At 46.1% G+C, this 23,178-nt stretch overlaps 1 protein-coding gene across 3 annotated transcripts in view; it reads left to right on the top strand.

The window, feature by feature from the left end:
• The first annotated feature begins 799 nt into the window (after positions 1-799).
• The window catches only part of MAP3K5 (mitogen-activated protein kinase kinase kinase 5), a 242,606-nt gene continuing 220,227 nt past the window's right edge, over positions 800-23,178 (top strand). Inside the window, exon 1 of one of the 3 annotated variants that reach the window (XM_062186819.1) lies at positions 800-1,300. In XM_062186819.1, coding sequence (XP_062042803.1) covers positions 850-1,300 — 451 coding nt within the window. In that variant the 5' untranslated portion in view covers positions 800-849. The remainder of the gene's footprint in view (positions 1,301-23,178) is intronic. The other 2 variants (XM_062186820.1, XM_062186818.1) reach the window with 2 other exon arrangements.

The following is a 23,178-nucleotide window of genomic DNA, read 5'->3' as shown; positions in this document are numbered from 1 at the left end:
GGCGGCGTGGCGTGGCGGGGCGGGGCGGCGGGGGACCCTTAGAGCACGCGTTGCGCTCGCGGCGGGGCTGAGGTCCCGGAGCCGCGGGGCGGTCGGTTCCGTCCCGGTTCGGGCTTCCCAGCAGAGCCCTCCCCGCGAGGCGGGCCCTGACTCGGTGCCGCGACGAGTGGGCGGCTTGAAGTGGGTGGCCAGGAAGGCGCGCGGCTGCGAGGAGCGGCGAGGCTCCAGTGCGGAGCCGGGCGCAGGCACCGCGGCCGCGGCGTTCAGAGCGGCGCCGAGGCCGGCGAAGGGGCGCTGCCGCCGAGCGGGGAGGCGGGTCCTTGCGGTTGCGGCACGTGCGGTGCCGGGACGCGGCCCTGGGAGCCTGCCCGCCCGTCAGGTGCTCGCCAGGTAGCTCCCCACCCAAAGGACTCCCTCCCCGACCGCTCCCTGAGCGCCTCGCACGGAAGGAGCGGGCCGCGCTCCGGCTGCGAGGCGCGCGGCACCCCGAGCGCGGCGCCCTTGAGCCACACCGCGGCGCAGGTTTGCCACCGGCTCGCCCGCCCGCCCGCCCGCCAGGAGAAGGAAGCGCTGTCCCTTCCCGCTCACCCCGGGTCCCCACCCCTTGTACTCTACACCCTGCGGCGGGCGAGCGGCGCGGCCACGGAGGCGCCGAGGAGGGGCGAGCCGCCGCCGGGCAGCGGCGGGCCCTCAGGCGAGAGGGCGCCGGAGAGGAGGCGGCGGCGCGGCGGCGAGGGCGCGGCGCGCGATGGCAGCTGCCTAGCGCGGCGGGCGCGGAGCAGCCCCGAGCTGTGGCTGGCCCGACGGTACGGCTGGACGGGCGACGCCGCCGCGGCCCGGCCGGGAGAGATGAGCGCTGACGCCGGCGAGGGCATCACTTTCTCCGTGCCGCCCTTCGCCGCCTCGGGCTTCGGCTCCTTCCCTGAGGGCGGCAGCTACCGGAGGGGAGCCGCGGCGGTGGCCGAGGGCGAGGAGAAGCCGCTGCCGCCGCCGCCGCCGGCGGGCAGCTTCTGGAACGTGGAGAGCGCCGGCGCCCCGGGCAGCGCCGCGTGTCCCGCGGCCGCCCCCGGGAGCGGCGCCTCGCGGTGCCGCGGCAGCTCCGGGAGCGTGGCCGGCCGGCGGACCACGGTGGCGTACGTGATCAACGAAGCGAGCCAGGGGCAGCTGGTGGTGGCGGAGAGCGAGGCCCTGCAGAGCCTGCGGGAGGCGTGCGAGGCGGTGGGCGCCACCCTGGAGACGCTGCATTTTGGCAAACTGGACTTCGGGGAGACGGCGGTGCTGGACCGGTTTTACAATGCAGGTGCGTGTGTGTCAGCCTTCGCGCACCCTCGGCGGTCGGGGGCCACGGCGTCCCTGGTCGTCTCGGGTGTGTGTGTGTGTGTTGAGGGGGGGGGGTGTGATTTTTAATTATTTCTTTTTTCTGGGCAGGAAGCATGCTCCCTCCTAACTTCTGGCCGCACCTTGGGCGGCGTGACTGCGCCGTGGCGTTCGCCGCTCGCGGGAGCGTTGGCGCGGGGACCTGCGCGGGGTCCGCGCGTCGCTGTGAGGGCTTTGAAGGACCTCGGTTCTTCAGCCCCGGGAGGGACTCGCCGCGCGCGGTCCTTGTGCGTTCCTCTCAGCGTCTCGGTTTCACTTCTCTGGGGTTTGGTTTGTTTGCCTACTGCACGGACCTGTGGCTGTTCGGTGCTCCGTGTCGTGTTGGGGCTTGGGCCACCCAGCCAGCTGCACACGTGTGTGGTTGTCTACCTTCAGTGGCTTCAGTTTCCCGTCCCGTACCAACTTGAACTTTCCAGTAATTACTTCTGAAAACAACAGCATTTCAACTTGCACTAAATAATTTTGATATCTTTGTTAGGATCTCGGTCAAAGAACCCGTTTTATATACTTTGGTGGGCTGGAAAGTTTATAATTTAACATTGCTTCAAACGCTGGTACACTGTCTTAATGACTAAGATGAGCTTGCCGACTGAAGGGATTGCCAACATGATCCATGAAAGAAAAATATATTTTTTCAACCTATCACAGATTTCAGAAAGTGTTAAGCAGTTCCAGTAACTGAAGCAATTAGCTGTTAGCAAATGTTGGGAATGATAATGTGTTCTTGGAGTTAACTGTTAATACCCTGTAATCCAGCGTTGAATATATACGAGTACACGTTTATTTTTGTAATTGTGGGTAAAAAAGTTGCATTCATGATTGCAAAACAGTGAGCTGCTTGCATCCGAGATCACATACAAGGTTTTATATTCAAATCTTTGTTTTCAGATTCTCTTCAGTCTTTCCAAAACACCTGAAGTAGGCTTAGGTCAGTTTTGGGATTTAGCCAAAGCTGAATATTTTAAGAATAAGAAGGACTTTATGTTAAGGAAGTCAGACTAAATATAACTCGGACTTTTTGATTCTGTTTTTTTTTTTTTTTTTACAGTCTTGGTCTTTATAACTGAATGTGAATACAGAACAGCTTGGTTCTTTGGGTGGCTTGCTATAAAAATTATGCAAACATAACTTTTCTAAACATACCACACTCACCTTTGGATTATAATGTGAATGAAATGTCAATGAGTCGAAAGATTTGAGGGGAAAATGGCCATCTAAATACTTGAGTCTCTTTCTTGAGCTGATAAATTGGGTATTTTCCCCCTAGGGCTCTAGAAAAAATTATCTTAATCTCTAATATGAGAGAAACTTCACTCACAAGGCTTGCTTTCTGTGCTGCTCCGAATACAGCTGCTGGGAAGGGGAGAGGGAAAGATTCGAGTGAGCTCTATCTTGTTTACTTCTCCAAGCTGGCCTGTGAAGGGAGAACTTACCATCCTTGCTAGGGTAGAAAACCCAGGGGCCTATAACTGGTTCTGGGGTTTGTGGGCAGGAAGTGGTCAGTGCAGGATTCCACTTCAGGTGGCTGACCCTGAAAAGTCGTGCTTGGCTCTTGCTGCCTCCAGTTAATTTTTAAAGATTAATTTATTTACTTATTTGATTGGAAAGGCAAGGTTCGGGGGTGGAGGGGAGGTGGTGGGGCAGATCGTCTATCCACTGGTTTACTCCCCAGATGCCTGCAACAGCTAGAGCAGGAACCAGGAACTCAATGCAAGTTTTCCACTAGGGTGACAGGAACCCAACTGCCAGAGCCATCACCTGCTGCCTTGCAGGGTCCCTGTTAACAGGAAGCTGAAACTGAGAGCAGAGCTGGCACTCAAACCTAGGCACTTTGATGCAGGATGTGGGCTTCCCAAGCAGTGCCCTAATTACTATGCCAAACACCTGCCCCATCGCTGCCTGCAGTTGGAAGGGCTGATTCACTGTGAGAATCAAGGGAAGCTGCCCATCTTGCAAGCAGGTGCTGGTGCAGGGTGGAATAGAGGGGTGGCTCAGGGTGTTCTTGGGAAGACCCTTGACCGGGGCCACCTGTGTATCACCCACTGCATTTTGCAACCTGGGGAAGCCTCTTTAATTCCTGCACTTCTGGATGACGTGGACTCTACCTTCTCATTCAGCATTAAGATGTGATGGAATGCGGGCCGGTGCTGTAGCACAGTGGTTAAAAGCCCTGGCCTGCAGCACCAGCACCCCATATGGGTACCAGATCATGTTGCGGCTGCTCCTCTTCCAATCCAGCTCTCTGCTGTGGCCTGGGAAAGCATGGAAGATGAGCCAAGTGCTTGGGCCCCTGCACCCATGTGGGAGACTCAGAAGAATCTCCTGGCTTCAGATCAGCTCCAGCTGTGGTTGTTTGGGGAGTGAACCAGCGGACGGAAGACCTCTCTCTCTCTCTCTCTCTCTCTCTCTCTCTAACTCTGCCTTTCAAATAAATAAAAATAAATCTTTAAAAAGATGATGTGATGGAATGAAGATGTGCTGTCCAAACCTTTTGTTTTTTCTAAACAGAGTGCCATGGAGAGGGATGGTCATAGAAGTTAACTTTCTTCTGATGTCTGAGAGGGCTTATTCCTCCTTCAACAGAGACTGGCCAACTTTTTCTGTAAAGGAGCAGAGAGCAAATATTTGAGGCTTTGTTTTTTGAGCTGTTGCTCGCCATTACTCAGCACTGCCATTCTTACTCCAAAGCATCCATGAGCAATGCCTAAACAAATGATCATGGCTGTGTTCCAATAAAACTTTATTAATGGATGCTGTAATTTGAGTTTCTTGCCTTTCTCAGAATATTATTTTGATTTTTTTCAACCATTTTAAAATGTAAGAACCATTCTTAGCTTGCATTCTCAGCTCGCAGACAGGCAGCTGCAGGCCCCTGGGCCGTGCTGACCTTTTCTGTCCACCCACTACCTGCCCATGATAGTTGAGTCATTGTGATGGAGTGGGAAGAACACTGACCCTCAAGTTAGAGCTGAGTTTTTGTCCCAGCTCTGCTGTGAATCGTGTAATTGCTAGAAGGGCCCTTCATCTCCTCCAGTGGTGATTCTTCGATTCCCCAGCGGTGGAAGTAGATGGGGATTGAAGTGAATTTTTGAGATCCCCTTGTTGATTCCTGTGAATTTGCAGAGGACTGGGTAGCATGGTATGCGGGGACAGATCATTAGAATGAGAGTCTGAAAGTGTGGTTTTAGGTCCTGGCTTTTCTCTTGATTGGGAGCAACCTGTTTAAAATTCCCCAAAAGACAGGAAGGTTGGAATCATTGGTATCCGAGATTCCTTTTGGCTCTTAAATTCTGTGCTTAAAATTTCAACATCATTACTACAAATAAACCATCTGTGTCCATAGAGATGAATGGACTGCTTGTGTATACCCAGTTTGCATCTTGGAGAGCTCAGAGTTGGGGTGGGGGTGGGGGGGAAGAGGGTGAACTCCATGGTTAGCTGCAGTGGTGCCCCTTTGAGAGTCACTTGGAATGGCCTGAGCTCCCAGAACTTAGCCTCTGGGATCACTGAGGGTAGGGTGGGCATAAGGGTAGATTCTTAAAGGAGGTGACACCTGAAGTGAAATAAAAGTATAAGTAGGATGACCTCACCATGGCCTCAACATTTAAGAGGGAAGCAGTTGGCTGGCGCCGTGGCTCAGTAGGCTAATCCTCCGCCTGCAGCGCTGGCACACCATGTTCTAGTCCTTGTCGGGGCGCCGGATTCTGTCTCAGTTGCCCCTCTTCCTGTCCAGCTCTCTGCTGTGGCCCGGGAGTGCAGTGGAGGATGGCCCAAGTGCTTGGGCCCTGCACCCACATGGGAGACCAGGAGAAGCATCTGGCTCCTGGCTTTGGATCAGCGCAGTGCGCCAGCTGCAGCGGCCATTGGGGGGTGAACCAATGGTAAAGGAAGACCTTTCTGTCTGTCTCACTGTCGACTCTGCCTGTCAAAAAAAAAAAAAAAAAAAAAAGAGAGAAGGGTCTTCTGTTTGTTGGTTCACTCCCCAAATGGCTGCAATGACCAGAGCTGGGCCTTTCTGAAGCCAGGAGTCAGGAGCTTCTTCTGGATCTCCTACAAGGATTCAGGTGCCCAAACACTTGGGCCATCTTCTGCTGCTTTCTCAGGCCATAGCAGAGACCTGGACTGGAGATGGAGCAGCCGGGACTCAAACCAGCACCTATATGGAATGCTGGCACTGTAGGCGGTGGCTTTACCTGCTACACCACAGCACCAGCCCCTAAATTTTTTTTTTTTTTTTAAATTTTGATGGGGCTGGTGTTGTGGCACTGGCATCCCATATGAGTGCTGGTTTGAGTCCTGGCTGCTCTACTTTTTTTTTTTTTTTTTTTAAGAATTTATTTGATAGGCAGAGATACAGACAGTTAGAGGGAGAAAGATCTTCCATCCACTGGTTCACTCCCCAAATGGTAGTAATGGCCAGAGCTGGGCCGATCTGAAACCAGGAGCTTCTTCTGGGTCTCCCACGAGGGTGCAGACCATCTTCTACTCCTTGCCCAGGCCACAGCAGAGAGTTGGATTGGAAGAAGAGCAGCCAGGTCTAGAACTGGTGCCCATATGGGATGCTGACACTGCAAGCAGAGGATTAACCTACTGCACCATGGAACCAGTCCCTGCTCTACTTCTTTTTTTTATTTTTTTAAATTTTTGACAGCCAGAGTGGACAGTGAGAGAGAGACAGAGAGAAAGGTCTTCCTTTGCCGTTGATTCACCCTCCAATGGCCGCTGCAGCCAGTGCGCTGTGGCCGGCACATCGCGCTGATCCGAAGCCAGGAGCCAGGTGCTTCTCCTGGTCCCCCATGCGGGTGCAGGGCCCAAGGACCTGGGCCATCCTCCACTGCACTCACGGGCCATAGCAGAGAGCTGGCCTGGAAGAGGGGCAACTGGGACAGAATCCGGTGCCCCGACTGGGACTAGAACCTGGTGTGCTGGCACTGCAGGCGGAGGATTAACCTATTGAGACATGGCGCCGGCCCCTGCTCTACTTCCGATTCAACTCCCTGCTAATGTGCCTGTGAAAGCAGTGGAAGATGGCTGAAGTGCTTGAACCCCTGCCACCCCTGTAGGAGACCCAGATCGGGTTCCTGGCTTCTGGCTTTGACCTGGCCAATCCCTAGCTATTGTGGTTATTTGGGGAGTGAACCATCAGATGGAAGATGTGCCCCTGCCCCATCTCTCTCCTCGATGTCTCTCCCTATCTGTAACTCTGCCTTTCAAAAAAATAAAATCTTAAAAAAGTTATATTTTGAGAGGCTGGCAGAGAAGAAGGGTGGGGGTGCTTTCCTCATTAGTTCACACCCCGAATACCCAGAACTCAGGGACTGAAATTAGCAGTCAGGAACTCAACCCAGGTCTCCCACGTGGGTGGTGAGCTCCCACTGCTGCTTCCCAGGGTCTGCCTGCATGCTACCGTCAAGAGCCAGAGCCAGGCCTTGAACTCAGGCCCTTTAAAGTGGGATGTGGGCATCTTATTGGCATCTTTAACCACCAGGCCAAACACCTGCCCCACTGGTATCTTTTTAAAGTGTAAATTGCTGTTAAAGATTCTCATTTTTCCATGTTTATTATGTAGCTATATTCTAATCTGTTCTTTGACTACATTTGTCATTCTTTCATTCCCTTTTCTGAGGTGAAACTATTGCTATTGATGCTTTTATGGAAATTTGTCTTATTTACATGTGCAAGAGGCTGTATTTCAGAGATGGCAAATGCCAGGCTAACAGCACCCCTTCCTGGCCCTCTGCATCATAGGCAGTCCAGTTCTGTGTAAGCCATGAGATGTCAGTGATCCAGGGTTGCTCTGCACAGGTGGAAGGATTCCCCCCCCCCAAAAAAAAAAAAAAAACTTTGTGAGTGAGCATCAATTTTGTGAATATAGCTGAGTAGACCTTTTGATTATGTCATTTTGTTTATGAAAACTCTGAACCATGATGAGGCTGTATTCATTCATTCATTCAGGGTAAATGGTTTAGTGTTGTTGCTTAGACCCAGGAGCATGCTTTCTTTAGAAACAGTACTGGTGTGGTGGTTAGATTCTGGGACTAACCTGTGGGACCAGCCTTGTTTGTCAGTGTAGGGACCACGCTCAGCTGTGTTCAACGTTCAGGACAGTTGTGTTTCTGAAACCTAAAAGTTGGCCTTTGCACCCAGCCTTCTCTGTGTTAGATGAGCGACTTTGGCTTTGATGTTGCTTTTGGTAGCATCTTGGCCAGATGTAGGAGGAGCAGCAAGTGGGATTGGTAGCAGTGATGGTTGGGGGCTGTGGCGATGTCGAGGACAAAAGAAGGGTTGGGAGGCTGCAGGGAGAAGGATGCAGAGTGGAGGAGGCCATGCCAGTGGGGGACCCATGCACACGTTCACCTCTTTCAGCCCTCTTGCCCTCCCAACTATTTATGGTCCTAGACTTCCTGCTGATGAGCAACCCTGGGACCTTACTTGGCCCAAGGCTCTCTCGCTTGCTCGCTCACTCTCGCTCGCTCTCTCTCGCTCGTAGGCACCAGATTAGATTGGGTTAGGTTGGCTGTCCACTTCCCCTTTTTCTGACCAGCCATCATATCCGCCTGGGTCTTCCTCTTGGCCTGACTCACTGCAGGTGGCAGTCTCTCTGTGAGCTCCTCATGGTCTAGCAACAGTGGGGAATGGGAAGGAAGCTCATGCTAGTTGAAAGTTGAAGCTCTAAGCTTTTCTGTTTTCATCCAGATAATGTCGCCACTCGACTTGCGCTCGTGATGAAAGTCACCACGTAGACCATTTTAGAGGAGAGGCGCCTGACCTTTCCTCGCTTCAGCTCACTGGCAAACACAAGAGACAACACACAGCCTCTGCATTGCGTCCACACCAGCCTGAGAAGTTCCTGAAGGTCTTGCAGCCCACTTCTGCATTTCTCCTTTCAAGTCCAGTGAAGCTGTTGTAAATAATGTCTCGTAGACATTGTGAGAGGCAGGGGAGGAGTCTTCATTTCCTAAATTGTGATTCTCATGAACCCATTAAAAGAAATCCAAAGCACTGATACATGTAATGTCAACATTTCAGCTTTTCCAAGGATATTATAAACAAAAAAAAAGAAAAACTTAGCAACCTATTGCCTTGATTTCATGAAAGGCAAGACCTTTTTTCATGTTAGGAATATTAGGAGGTGTATAACCTTAGAAGAAAGGATAGCTCTTTGTATATAGGAAATATGTGGGAAAACTCACTATTTATTATTCATTTTTCCCATTTTCTCCAGGAATGAGTGAAAACTTTTTCTCTCTTTTTTTTTTTAAAGATTTTATTTATGGTATACAAGTTTCATGTATTTCATATATATAGATTTAGGAACATAGTGATAATTCCCACCCTCCCACCTAGGCTGCAATCCTTTTCCTCCCTCTCCTATTCCCATTGTTAATTTTAACAAAGATCTGTTTTCAGTTTAGTATGTGCTCATAAGGTTAACCCTACACTAAGTAAAGAGTTCAGCAAACACTGTTGCTCAGCAGTGGAGACAAGGGCTGTAAACAACTATCGAATCTCAAAGTGTCCATTGAGTGAAGACTTTTTCATGCCAAGTAAGAGAGTGGTGTTTGAGAACCTCTGAGGGAAACCACCTTATAGCCCCCTTCTCTCAGTGACTCCACTTCTTCACGTGTGAAACAAGCCCGAGTCAGATTAGCTACAGAATAAACATAGATATGCTTATTAGGAAAAACTCTGGCCAGGACAGGATTTTGAAGCTCCACAGGTGGTTATTCTCTGAGCTTTCCACCTTCTGCTTAGCACACCAGTGGGGCAGCTGCTGCCCACCCTGTGCCAGCGCAGACCACTGTTCCCTGTTCTGCTCTCTTAGATAACTGGTCAGTTGAGGCCAAATTATAATTTTCCAAAAAGAGCTTTACTAGAAAATTGGAGCAAAATAGAACTAAAAAGAAAACTCCAAAGCCCCCAAAATAGACTTGTTTTTAGAGCACTCATTTCTTAGTCCAAATTGTAGTCAGCTGCAGATTGTTGTGACTGATCTTGCCTCCCAGGCTCCTGGCATCCTTGTTTCTTCCCTTCACTTGGACATCTTTAGTGGGCTTGAGACATGCATGAGTTGGTAGTGTGAGCTGGTTCCAGCTGATACCTGTTTCGAAGTAGTCTTGTCTCACCAGTGGCCTTGACTGGTGCCGGCCTTCTGGGAGTTCTCCTCTGGTGGCTATGGACCTGTCTCCTGTTTCCTGTTTCAGAGACCAGATTAGAGGTCCATTCAGTTCCTGTTTCAGATTTGGAGGATAAAATTGGTTCACAGTTTCTTTGTAGAGCCAGAGATTGAGAAGCGCAAAGCCCAGTGGGTGTGTGAGCCTTTCCACCACAAGGTATCAACCGTGTCTGCTGTCCAAGGAGCTCCCCAGAGCGGTCCCTTCCAGTACCACTCAAAGCAGGAAACTGGAGACCCATGGGAAAGTGCAGTGTAGGACAGTGACTATAGGCTGAGAGCGTGCTGTGAAATGATGGCCCCTAGACGGAACTTGTATCACACGCTCCCTTTTCCATCACCCACAGGGCTGTCACTGTGGCAATAGGACATGCCAACACATCCTTCACTCAGCTAGGGTCCAGAGGAGAGTGGGAAATGTGGGGGTGGGCAGTGCTGCAGGAGCCCACAGCTGTGTGGGTATCAGGGAGACACCAGGAGCCCAGGGCTTGGGGAAAGTATAGGTTGCAGACTGCCTCATCTTCCTTGGATATAATTAGCTTGGGAACTGGCTGTATTTAAGAGAGATACATCCTCTTAGTTTCAAAGAATAACATTAAATTTGCAAAAAAAATTATTAGTGGAGGGGCCGGCGCCGTGGCACAGTAGGTTAATCCTTCGCCTGCGGCGCCGGCATCCCATATGGATGCCAGTTCTAGTTTTGGCTGTTCCTCTTCCAATACAGCTCTCTGCTATGGCCTGGGAAAGCAGTAGAAGATGGCCCAAGTTCTTGGGCCCGTGCACTCATATGGGAGACTGGGAAGAGGAACCTGTCTCCTGGCTTCAGACTGGCGCAACTCTGGCTGTTTCGGCCACTTGAGGAGTGAACCAACAGATGATAGATCTTTTTCTCTGTCTTTCCATCTCACTATCTGTAACTCTGCTTCTCATGTAAATAAATAAAATCTTTTAAAATAAAAATTAAAAAAATTCATTAGTGGCACAGAAGGAGAAACAAATCAAGGCAAAAATTATAAATGCTTTAAAATCCACTGGTGATTCTAATACACATACATTGGTTTCTTTAGTTAATGTTTTAACCTTTATCTTGTACTGAGGATATTGACTAAAGAAACTGGGTCAAAACGTGTGAAGTGAGTGGAAAAGGAAGAGAGATATGAGATGAAGCTGATTTTCAAGTCTGATTTAATTTTTCCAAAAATTCACAAATTCACATAAGTGAATACTTACATCTTTTTTCTTCCTAAAGTTTTTTTTTTTTTTGAAAGAGTTAGAGAGGTAGAGACAGAGAGAAAAGGAGAGATCTTCCATCCGCAGGTTCGTTCCCCAAATGGCTGCAACAGCCGGAGCTGAGCCTATCTGAAGCCAGGAGCCAGGAGCTTCTTCTGGGTCTCCCACATGGGTGCATGGGCCCAAGGACTTGGGCTATCCTCCTCTGCTTTTCTAGGCACATCAGCAGGGAGCCGGATTGGAAGTAGAGCAACCAGGACTTGAACCAGCACCCATATGGGGTGCTGGCACTGCAGGTGGCAGCTTTATCCACTATATCACAGCGCTGACCCCACTTCTTTCACCTTTTAAGTAAGTTTCCTTTTGTAGTTTTAGGTTTTGTTTCCTTAAAAAAAAAAAAGACCCATAAACCTATTCTATTTTATGGTAATTTACTCAGGGGACACAGGAGGGAGGAGGTAGAATGAAAATGCTGGGAGCATCTCCTGTTTAATACAGTCATAGCAGAAAAGATCTATGTAACTTTTTAAAATTTTATTTATTTATTTGAGGTAAAGAGAGAGATCTTTCATCTGCTTGTTCACACCGCAAATGCCTGCTGTTGGGCTGAACTAGAGCCAGGAGCTATGAACTCAACTCAGGTCTCCCACATGAGTGACAGGGACCCAGCTACTTGAGGCATCAGTGCTGCCTCCCAGGGTCTGCATTAGCAGGAAGCTGGAGTCAGGATCTGGAGCTGGGTTTCAAACCTGGGCATGATGTGGAGTGTAGGCATCCTACCAGTATATTAATTATGAGGCCAAACACCCATCCCAGCTTTGTATAACTTCATGCCGCAGAAACTGCCCAGGGGGACTGTAGGCCCTCCACTACAGGCACACCTTTGCAGTGTTCAGGAGTTAATTTACAGTGAGGAAAACAATTGCCTTTGGTCTATGTTCATACAGGAAGGAAGTTATATTCCTTCATACAGGAAGTATCTAAAAATGGCCACAACCAGTTATATCAGCACTCTCCAACACTCCTAGCCTCTTCTATACCTGTGAACTCTTAAGCAATAGACATAGAGCTCACCTAGTATCAGTGAGTGTCTAGCCATTTGTCCACTGATCCCTAGCCATAGAAAAAGAAATGTTTTAGCTAGAGAATTCTTCCGCCTTTAAAAATATTGATTATTCCTAATTCCTATTGTAAGATGTTATCCAATATCAAATACCTCTTAATGTCACATAAAAGTTTACTAACATCCATTGTGGTAAATGTCCACTTAACAGCTGGGCAGCCACGATGAGGGATGTGACCTGGTGTTTTCCGGTTTATAATTTGGTCACAGAGGTGCCCAGGTGATTTCATGTGACCAGGTCAGAATGATAATATAAATGCGTGTTGTTCAGTGTTGTGTTGTTTTCCTTTTTAGATCATCTTAGTTAACTCCATAAAGTAGGAATGTGGCAGTGTAGCTATCTGTATTTCACCATTGGAAAGAATATGTGACTTGGTCAGGATAAAGCAAGAGGTCAAATAGGAGTCAAACTCAGGTCCTCCAACTTCCGGATATTCCAGATGCTTTTTCCCACTGTGCCACTAGTTCTCCTGCAAAGAAAGACATTTTGAAGCATCACCCATGATGGTAGCATTATTATAAAGAAGAGCCAGAGGTAGGGACACTGCATACCCGGTCCTTTTTTTGCTAACAAATTCCAGTGACTTCTTGTTAACAGACTTATCAAATAAGGAGCCAGAAAGCTCACTTTGATGTTTTCCTAGCAAGACTGATGAGAGAGCCTGTTGGCCAGGCCAAATAGCACTGCCAGTCACCTGGCCTTCAGCTCTGTGTTGGGCGTTCTGCAGGCATGCCTTGGGCAGCTATCTGGGTATGAGAGTCAGCCAGGCCAAGTAAGGGACAGTTCCTTTCCTTGCTTCCCTGGGAAGTTCTGCCTTCTGGGTCTGATTCACTTTAATGTGATAGTGTATTCCCCGTGATGCAATCCCTAAGCATCCATTAATTGCCAGTGATGTACCTTTTACTGCACCAGATGCTCCAAGGAATTTCAAAAGAAAAGGAGCGTAATGTCTTTGGGGGTATAAGGCTTGTCGTGTGTACCTGTTTCCATGGGAAAAACTGATAGAAAGGAAGAAGTCAGGAGGAATTGTGTTCTCCCTTCCTCCCCAGCCAGTGACTTAGTTTTTTAAAAAAAGAATTACAAATTTTAAGTTTTGAAACATTTCAGTCACAAGGAAAAGCACATAAAATAGTGTAACAGACATTTATTCTACTTAGGCAGCAGATGTGTATATCAGCTGGTGAATGCTTTGCCGTTGTCTCACTTCTCTTTCTCTTTTGGAGAAATAAATTATTCTGCATGAAACTAAAAGCACCTTTCTAACCTATAAATTTCCCTTCCTGGAAAAGTACTTCCTTCATGATAGTGCTTCATTATTATTTTACAATTAGTAATTTTCAAAAATACAAAATCATGACTGCAAAAATTTGTAAGTATTTTATAATGCTAGATGCTTTATAAACAAATATATAAAGATATGTCAGATATCTAACTTATTTAATAAAACAGTAAGATACTGAACCTGGTTCAAAGATGATTTTCTTTTCTTTAAAGATTTATTTGTTTATTTGAAAGGCAGAGTTACAAAGAGAGAGGGGAAGAGAGAGATCTTCTATCCACTTGTTCATTCCCCAAATGGCTACAATAGCCAGGGCTGTCCAGGCCGAAGCCAGGAGCTTCATCTGGGTGTCCCATGTGAGTGCAGGGGATCAAGCACTTGAGCCATCTGCTGATGCTTTCCCAAGTGCATTAGCAGGGAGCTGGATTAGAACTGGAACAGTTGGAACTTGAGCCAGTACCCATATGAGATGCCAACACTGCAGATGGCAGCTTAACCTGCTATGCCACAATGCCAGTCCCCTTTTTTCTGTTTTTGTTTACGTTAAAAAATTAATATAAAGAGAACCATTTTCATGTATTTCATTGATATCATTCAGAAAAGATAACCATATTTCCCTTCTCCCTTTCTCAATCCTCCTTTTTTTTTCCTTTAATTTTTGCAATAAGATGCTTTCAGTTTACTTTATAATCACAGGCTTACTGCACCACTAACTGTAATGTTCAATAAGTAAAAAATAGGCCATTATTTCACAGAAATATAGAAAAAGGCTATAAGCAGTAATGGAATCATAAGATGTCAGTTTCATTCTTAATCATTGTGGTTTTTTTGCATTCTATATTAACTGCCACATATCAGAGAAAACACATGCTATTTGTCTTTTTGGGGACAGGCTTATTTCACTAAGCATATTGCTCTCCAGTTACATAGTATAGACACATACATACCCAGGAATGCCGATTGAATGCTGCAGTGAATTTGCCAATAGATGCAAAACTGACTAGTATATAAGGCATTTCTGTAAGTATAAATGTTGACCTCATTTTTTGTATGGGGGGATATGAATTATATCTTTGCCAGACTATATTCATACGCATTGCTGTGGATAAGAACTGTTTGCATTACTATTGGTTTTATACAACTTAGTGGTTATTCAAATAGCCTTGGTACACCGTGGTAAAATCAGATCATCCCCAAAGGATGTGCTTCAAAGCCCAGCACTCTACTGACTGGATACCCAATACCCTCTTTGGCGCATTACCAAATCTTGACATCTTTTTTTCTGACTAAGGCCGGTCACTTGTCTATGCAAGTCTCTGCAAGTGCTCCAAACCCAAACAGACGGAAAGGACCTCTTGTTCTCTTTTCTCTGCTGCTCTGTCCCATGAATCGATGTGTACCCTGGGACAGTCCCAGAATACCTTGTTTGAAACAGGGGTCCCAGTCATGGTTGTTCATGTCAGGAAACATGTGCAGGTTGGATATTAGAATGTCAGTCTTTAAGTTTTGGGGGGGACAAGAGGTTCAGGGCATGCAGCCAGAACCAAGTCAGGGATATGCCAACATAATGCCTACACTACAGTGTCTGGAAACTAAACATCATTAAAAAAATTTTTTTTTGAGAAGCACGTGCATACACACACACACACACACACACACACGTCCCAGGGGTAAGGGGAGAGAGAGGGAGAGCGCTTATGTGTTGTTTCATTCCTAAATGCCTGCAATGGCTGGGTTGGACCTGAGGCCAAGAGTTGGTAATGCAGTTTATTAGGTTTCCCTCGTGAGTGGCAGGAGCCCAGTTAGTTAAGCCATCATCACTGCTTTCCAGGGTCTGCAATAGCAGCAGGCTAGAGTCAGGAGCTGGAGCCAAGAATTGGACACAGGTTCTCCAGTATGTGACATGGGCATTTTAACTGCTTGGCTAAATACCCATTCCCTGGCTTTATTTTTAACTAAGAAATCATCATTGTCACCAGTGGGAATTTCAGTAGTCTAGACTTCTCCAAATAGGTTTATTTATTTATTTATTTATTTATTTTGGAGTAAAAGGAAAAATCCATATATTTTTGAGGGCTGGTCAACTTTTAAAGTTTCACACACCTAATTATAATTTAACACAAGTCTTGTAATTTAACACAAGTCACACCCAAATAAACAGCATACATTGCTGCATGCTAGGTGCTGTGCCAAGAATTCTACAATACATGATCTTCAGTCTTGAAAACAGCTTTATGTGGCAGATGGCATTAGTCAAATGCCAAATTATTGAGTGCTGGGCCAGAATGAGATTAGTAAACAAATAAACAAATTCCATTTAGATAATAAAGACAATGTGCATTGAATATATTGTTGATGTAGACATATTTCTGAATTGTGAAATACATAAAGAAATGACTGAGGTAGCGTCCACACAGCAGACTCATAGAATGACCATCGCTTTAAGTAGCACTCTGACCTCAGACTCAGCCCTTAAAACATCCTGGTCTGGCAGAAAAGCCCATGAGAGCATTTCAGGCATGGAAAGCCAAGACACTGGCAAAAAAGGATCTCTCTGAGTGAGACTCCAGTGGAAAGAAATGGCCAGCAAAGAAGGATTACTTTTCTCTGAAGGGAGAAGATAACTTCCAATTTACTTATGGACTTGTCTAAATACTGACAGAGTTTGTGGATTCAGTAGGCTTCCATAGCCTAGGCAGATCATGTCAAGAGCCTTGAGTGGTCATTGACGTTGTATGTAAGAGTGTTAATTGTTAAATTAGCAACAGAAGTCACTGTGCATTAACTTACCATGTAGGACCTCTGTCCTCAATTAGTTGCATTATGACAGTTAACTGTAAAACTTGTTCTCAAATAGGATTTTTTTTGGTATGTGTGTGTGTGTGCAAATTTTTTGTTGAAATCTTTACTTGGTATAGAGTTGGTCTTCTGTGTACAAAGTTAATTGAAAGTGAATCTTAATGGAGGAGGAGGTGGGGTGAGAGTGTTGGTGGGAGGGCGGGTATGGTGGGAAGAATAACAATATTCCTAAAGTTGTACTTACGAAATTTGTATTCATTAATAAAAGCTTTCTTTGGGGGAAAAAAAGAATAATTTTAAAAAAAGAAATGACTGAGGTAGCAATCTAGGCTACCTCTGAACATTCCAAGTGCTATTTATGGATGCATGCTTTATATAACATTTGTAATTACTTTTTAAAATTTGTTTGACAAGTAGAGATATAGATGGTGAGAGAGAGAGACAGAAAGGTCTTCCTCCAGTTGGTTCACCCCCAAAATGGCCGCTATGACTGGTGCTGCGCCAATCCAAAGCCAGGAGCCAGGTGCTTCTTCCTGGTCTCCCATGCGGGTGCACGAGCCCAAGCACCTGGGCCATCCTCTGCTGCCCTCCCAGGCCACAGCTGGACTGGAAGAGGAGCAGCTGGGACTAGAGTTAGCCACGGTGTCGGCCCCTGTAATTACTTTTTGAGTTACTAGCCATAGGTAATTCCTAGATTTTGGAGAATTTTTCTGGAAACTAGGTTTGGTTGATCCAGTGAAAATTCAGATCTTTAAATCTAGAAAGTAGAATTTGTTTTTTTCAAAAGTAACTCCTGATCAGTGTTCTAGAACCTCTGGTCCAGTGTTTACTGTTTATTTTCAGTAGAGTAAGAAAAGGCTTGTAGACACTCTAGAGGAACAGGGAGTCTGGCTTTAAAATGCAGTGCAATTGTTAGTGTATGTGTATAATTGGGGTCACAAAGCAGGGTTGAGATAGAAGCTGCTTGGCTTGACCTGGTGAAATTAGAGAACAGTGTTGTAGCTTGCACGTGAATTATGACGAGAATAGTTGGCTGTACTTTTCTTGCCAGGCAACTTCTTGTGTTGCCAATATTTTGTGTGTTTAAAGTATACTTGGCAGTTAGTAAAGCTGAAATAAAATTGGAAAGGAAATGCTACCCTCTACTCTTACCAGATTTCTAGAGTTTTCTTCCCCTTATAAAATCAGTGGTGCAGAAAATTCAATTGACTGTTCAATATGACTGCAGTGGGTTACCCAAGGACTGATCCTGCTGTGTTTATTAGGATGTTCTGCAGATCAGCGCTGTTTGTTTCTAGAATCTGAAATTAAGGGTTCTCAGCATTATGAAATCCTGGCACAGTCATTTATGCTCTTGACTTGCTTCACATTTCATTGGCTGGAATATTTTGTGTTTACTAATCCATTTGACATGTATTTAAGTGGGTGGTACACATATGACATTATGTGGATGTCAGCTTTGATTAATTTATCATAAACAAGGTATGACAAAAATCCACAATTAATTATGAAGAAAGTGTGTTAAAGTGAAAGGATTGGTTGCAGAAACATGCTGATTGAGAAGGCAAGATGCAGGCACACACACGAGCTGCTGGTGGGCACCATCTGTGTCATTCCTGGCTTGATGGGATTTATGGGAAGTCCAGAAGCTCAGGTAGAATCCTTTGCTTCCTAACTCTGTCTAAGGCAATAGAGGGCAGGCAAAAGCTGCAAGCTGAAGAAGTTGTAGGTGCCTGAGTTATGTAACCTGCCCGGAGTATTTCAGTTCACTTAGAGCTGTCATCACCAGTGGCTCATGAAATCTTTGAGAGGACAAAACCTTGATATTGTCAGAGTGACACTCTTCTGCTGCAGCCACATGTTGTATGCACTGGGAACTAAAGTTAAGATATTGTGTCTTGGCCGGCGCCGTGGCTCAACAGGCTAATCCTCCGCCTTGTGGCGCTGGCACACCGGGTTCTAGTCCCGGTTGGGGCGCCGGATTCTGTCCCGGTTGCCCCTCTTCCAGGCCAGCTCTCTGCTGTGGCCAGGGAGTGCAGTGGAGGATGGCCCAAGTGCTTGGGCCCTGCACCCCATGGGAGACCAGGAGAAGCACCTGACTCCTGCCATCGGATCAGCGCGGTGTGCTGGCCGCAGCGCGCGGGCCGTGGCGGCCATTGGAGGGTGAACCAACGGCAAAAGGAAGACCTTTCTCTCTGTCTCTCTCTCTCACTGTCCACTCTGCTTGTCAAAAAAAAAAAAAAAAAAAAGATATTGTGTCTTCCTGTCTTGCCCTGCTTGGTGAAATATAAATAACAGGAAAGAGCACCTTCACAATTGCCAAGCTTGGTGGAGCTTGGGATGTCCCACTGCACAGCTTTTCTTGAAGAGCTGTTTTTCATTTTGTTTAATGGGGAGCATTCTTCATGGATAATCTCTAGATTATCCAGGATTGGATCTTTCTATTTTTACCTGGATCTTTGTCCATTTCCTGTTGTTTTAACAGAACAATGATTTATAAAGACAAGAGGCTTATTTGGGCTCAAGGTTCTGGAAGCTACAGAGTTCAAGATTGAACATCTGTAACTTCTCAGCTTCTGGTGAGGGGATTGTGCTGTTTCAATGCATGGCAGAGAGTGGAAGGGGAAGCCGACCTCACTTTATTAACCCCCTATTCTTGCGCTAGCTAATGTGGATCCCCAGGAGCAAATGTTCACTCACTCCTGCAAGGCGATGTTAATCCAGTCGTGGGGACTCTGCGCTTCCATGAGATCCCACCTCTTGACACTGCCTATTGCAGACTTAAGCCTTGATGTGAGTTTTGGTGGAGACAAACCATAATCAAGCAATAACAACTTTAGCTGCAAGTTCATTTCTTTTTTTTTTTTTTTAAAGATTTCTTTATTTATTTAAAAGAGTTACGGAGAGAGGTAGAGATGGAGAGAGAGGTCTTCCATCTGCTGGTTTACTCCCCAGGTGGCTGCAACTGATGGAGCTGTGCCGATCTGAAGCCAGGAGCCAGGAGCTTCTTCCCGGTCTCCCAAGCGGGTGCAGGGGCCCAAGGACTTGGGCCATTTTCCACCACATTCCCAGGCCATAGCAGAGAGCTGGATTGGAAGAGCAGCTGGAACTCGAACCGGCACCCACATGGGATGCTGGCGCTTCAGGCCAGGGCTTAACCCGCTACTCCACAGCGCCGGCCCCTCATTTCTTTTTCATATATATATAAAATTTAAAAAATTATTTTCATTTTATTTGAAATGCAGAGAGATCATCCATCTGCTGGTTCACTCCCCAAATGCCCACAACATACAGGGCAGGGACAGATCAAAGTCAGAAGCCTAGAAATCAGTCTGGGTTTCCTGCGTGGGCTGCAGGGACCCAAGTACTTGAGCCATCACCTGCTGCTTCCCAGGGTGAACATTAGCAGGAAGGTGGAATTGGAAACAGAGCTGGTACTCAAACCAGGCACTCCAGCATCTTAATTGTTGTGCCAAATGCCTGCCCCTGCAAGTTCATTTCTAATCTGGCATAGACCAACAAGGGCCAGATCTTATCTTCAAGTGGTCCCAGAACAGAAAAAGTCATTCACACAAAAGCCAGTGTTGTGACACTGCTTGGGAATTTTGAAGCAAAATGTTACTGTGGTACTTGTATATTGCCAAACATTGATTTTTTTTTTTTTCAGGGCACAGCTGTTTGGTAAGTTTGTGCCTTCCTTAAGGATATCATTGGATGGATTGGAACACATTTGTTAGGGCAGAGGTCAGAGGTGTGAAGCAATCCTGACTTTTTGTTTTCCAACTTCATGTTCTTTTGTTTGTTCTTCCTGGCTTGTTCTTCAGGGGAGTGAGGAGCACATGTATTGCCAGAAGAGGTTTCTTGTTGGCGAGAAGCTGCATTTAATTTGAGAAGATTTTCTGAGAGCATCAAAAAAGAGAAAGGCCATGATTGGATAATCCAAGGCCCTAATCCACTTTCAATTTTCAGTTACTTGCTCTCAGTGTTGAAAGCTTAATTTTAGATTTGGACCAGGATGGATGAAGCTTCTGGTGATTTTATACTTAGTCTGTGAGGATTATCTTTTCAAGTCTTGTAATTCTTTCTCTTAGCCACAGAAGAAAGCATTGTCTGAGCCATAATATTCATTTTTTTCTAAAAAGTTATTTATTTATTTGAAAGGCAGAACTACAGAGAGATAGGAGAGACAGAGAGAGATCTTCCATCTACTGGTTCAGTCCCCAAATGGCCACAATGGCCAGGGCTGGACCAGGCCAAAGACAGGAGCTTCATGCAGGCCTCCTGCAAGTGCCCACATACTTAGGCCGTCCTCTGCTGCTTTCCCAGGCACATTAGCAGGGAACTGGATCAGAAGTATCCTGGACTTGAACCAGCATCCATATGGAATGCTGGCATCACAGGTGGCAGCATAACCCGCTGTGCCACAACACCGGCCCTCGAGCCATGATATTATGTACGTCATATATGGTCGGCAAGGACATATCCTCCTGGAGTCTAGTATATTACATAGCAATATATGAACTTCATATGAGCATTATTTTTCACTTAAGCCAAGAATAATCGTGGAACTGTGTATCTTTCTATTGTTCCTTGCTTTTAAGATGTGTAATTTTTTTGTTGGAGCTTTCTTAGTAGCTTCTATGTATTCCCTCTTAAAAAAATCAATCTATTAAATAAATCTTGCTTTTTAAGGATTCAGTACGCAAAGGAGATTGATTCTTTAGGAGAAAGATATATAAAAAGTTGCTATTCCCTGAGTCTTGCATCATATGTCTGTGATGTGGCTAAGGAGGCACAACTGAAAGTTAAGGCGAATGCAGTAGGATAAAGATAAATCCTTTGTTAGAAAGATCTGACAAAGCAGGAGCAGTTTCAATACTTCAAGGAATCCTTGACATATAATTCCTTGTCTGTCTTGTTTGCCCTGAATCTATAGTACCCAGTTGAGTTCTTGGCACATAACAACCACTTAACACATATTAATTGATTAAATGCATGACTATCTCACTTTGCCCTGCTAGTGTTTTTGATGTCTGCTTTTCCTGCTTCATTGTGAGCTAATGGCAAAGGTCACATTTTATGGATTGTGCACATCCACCAGGACTCCTGTCTCAGTGTGTGGCCTGTGAGTGACATTTTAACAATATTTACGGAATTCATCCCTTCCCTAGAGGGGCTTGCAGTCTGGCCCAAGAGACCAGCCTAGAATCATGTAATGGGTTGTGCTAATGGTTGAAGGTTTATATAGAATGCTTTGAAGAAACCAGTGATGGAGAGAAGGGAGTGTACAAAAGGTTGGCTAAGACCTTGGACAGGATGTGGCATTTGAATTGAGTTTTGAAGGCTTACACGGAAAGCTAACATTGACTGAGCAATTATGTGCCAGTCATGGGAATAAATGAATCTCCCCACAAGGAAAGGGTAGGGAAAGTAATGACCTATGATAGAGCATTGGCAGTTAAAGATCAAAGGAAGGCATCAACTCATGAGAAAGAGGAGGTGGTCAGTGAGATAGGACGATGGGGAGAAGAAAGAGCCTGGCCCTTTGCAAATGTGCTTTTTTTCTTGTGATTTTAATTGGCTGAAAAGAGTACTTTTCCTTACAAGATTCCATAACTTGGACAAATTTGAATTCGCAGTGCAGCTTAAGAGGAGGCTTCTTCCCTGGTTGAGCTCAGTTTTCAGAAGCGCAGGAGCTGTTCAGGAAGTGAAAGTGCCCATTAAGGAAATGGCTGTCACAGGCGAGGTGGATTTTTCATTCATGTATCCTCAACAGTGGAAGCCAGAGTATGAGAGCTGCACCGAAGGCTCTTACTGTTCTCTTACTCACTTGAAGTACTTCATTGCTCACAACATTGGCTCGTAATAGAGAACATGATTCATTTGGGGAAAAAAAAAAAAAATGAGATCCGTTTGCTCAGCTTGCCACCGTGCGCTGGAAATGACATCTTTTTCAGAAATCTGCTTAGGTTTCAGGCTGTGTTCACCAGAGCTTCCTAACCACTGCTGAGGAGAAGGCTGTTCTCATGGGATTATGGAACTAAACCCCAGGTTAACTTGAAGATGCTCTCAGTACCATACATGCTTATTCATTTGTGTTCATTGTCTGTTCATTCCAGAAAGAAGCCCCACTGCCTCCCAAGAATCCTTATCTGCATCGTTGCTGTTATTTTACAGGCACATCTTTAGCTTTAACTTTAGTAGCTACTTCAGACGGAGAGGGACAGTGCTGCCTGATGTTTCTGATGACGCCCATTGCGGAGTCTTCCATGTCGTGCTTGCCACAGTAGGACAGGGAAAGGACACACCCTTGGGGGGTCTTATCATATACTTAAGGATTTCTTCACTTAGACTAAGGTGTCTCTCGTTTCATAATGGGAGACCGTTATAAACCCAAAATCAGGTGTCCTTCTGTGTCCATTCGGGACTGATTCTGCTCTGGAACACAGGGCTCTCCCTGAAAATACCAAAGTCCACAAGTGCTCAAATCTTTTATATGAAGTGTATGATGTTTGCATTTAGCCTGTGCACATCTTCCCATATACTGTGTGTATTTATGTATTTGAGAAAGAGAGACAGAAAGGCAGAGCTCATGTCCTCTTGTCCATCTCCCAGATGCCCACAACTTCTAGGACTATATTTAGCCTGAATCTGGGAACTATATCCAAGTCTCTCATGAAGGGAACCCAATTACTTAACCCATCGCCACTGTCTCCCAGGGCATTGATGGGAAGCTGGAGCCATAGCTGGGAATTGAACTTAGGCTCTGATGTGGGATATGAGCATCTTAATTGTTGGGCCAAATACCTACTACCTACTCCCATACACTTTAAATCATCTCTGCATTACTGATAATACCTAATGCAATGTAAATGCTTTGTAAATAGATTTATACTGTGATGACAAGGAGAAAAAGTCTGTATATGTTTAGTACAGATGTTTTTTTTTTTTTTCAAATATTTTGGTCTGAGCATGGGGACCATGCAGGTACAGAGGCTGACTGTATTTTTGATACTGGGCTCTCTGGGTGGCAAGGAATCCTCTGCACATACTAATAATAACAGCAATGATAACAGTAAGATTAGAGTAGTTAAGTTTTAATTCTGGGAATCGGCTGGGTTTCATTCCTTTTGATCACTTGAAATGAACAAAGTGTTCTTTGGAGCGTCAGATGACTCCCTGAGAGCTCTTTCTGG

The sequence above is a fragment of the Lepus europaeus genome, chromosome 3, assembly GCF_033115175.1.
Source record: "Lepus europaeus isolate LE1 chromosome 3, mLepTim1.pri, whole genome shotgun sequence".
Lineage (NCBI taxonomy): Eukaryota > Metazoa > Chordata > Mammalia > Lagomorpha > Leporidae > Lepus > Lepus europaeus.
This window is presented reverse-complemented; position numbering and strand designations above follow the sequence as displayed.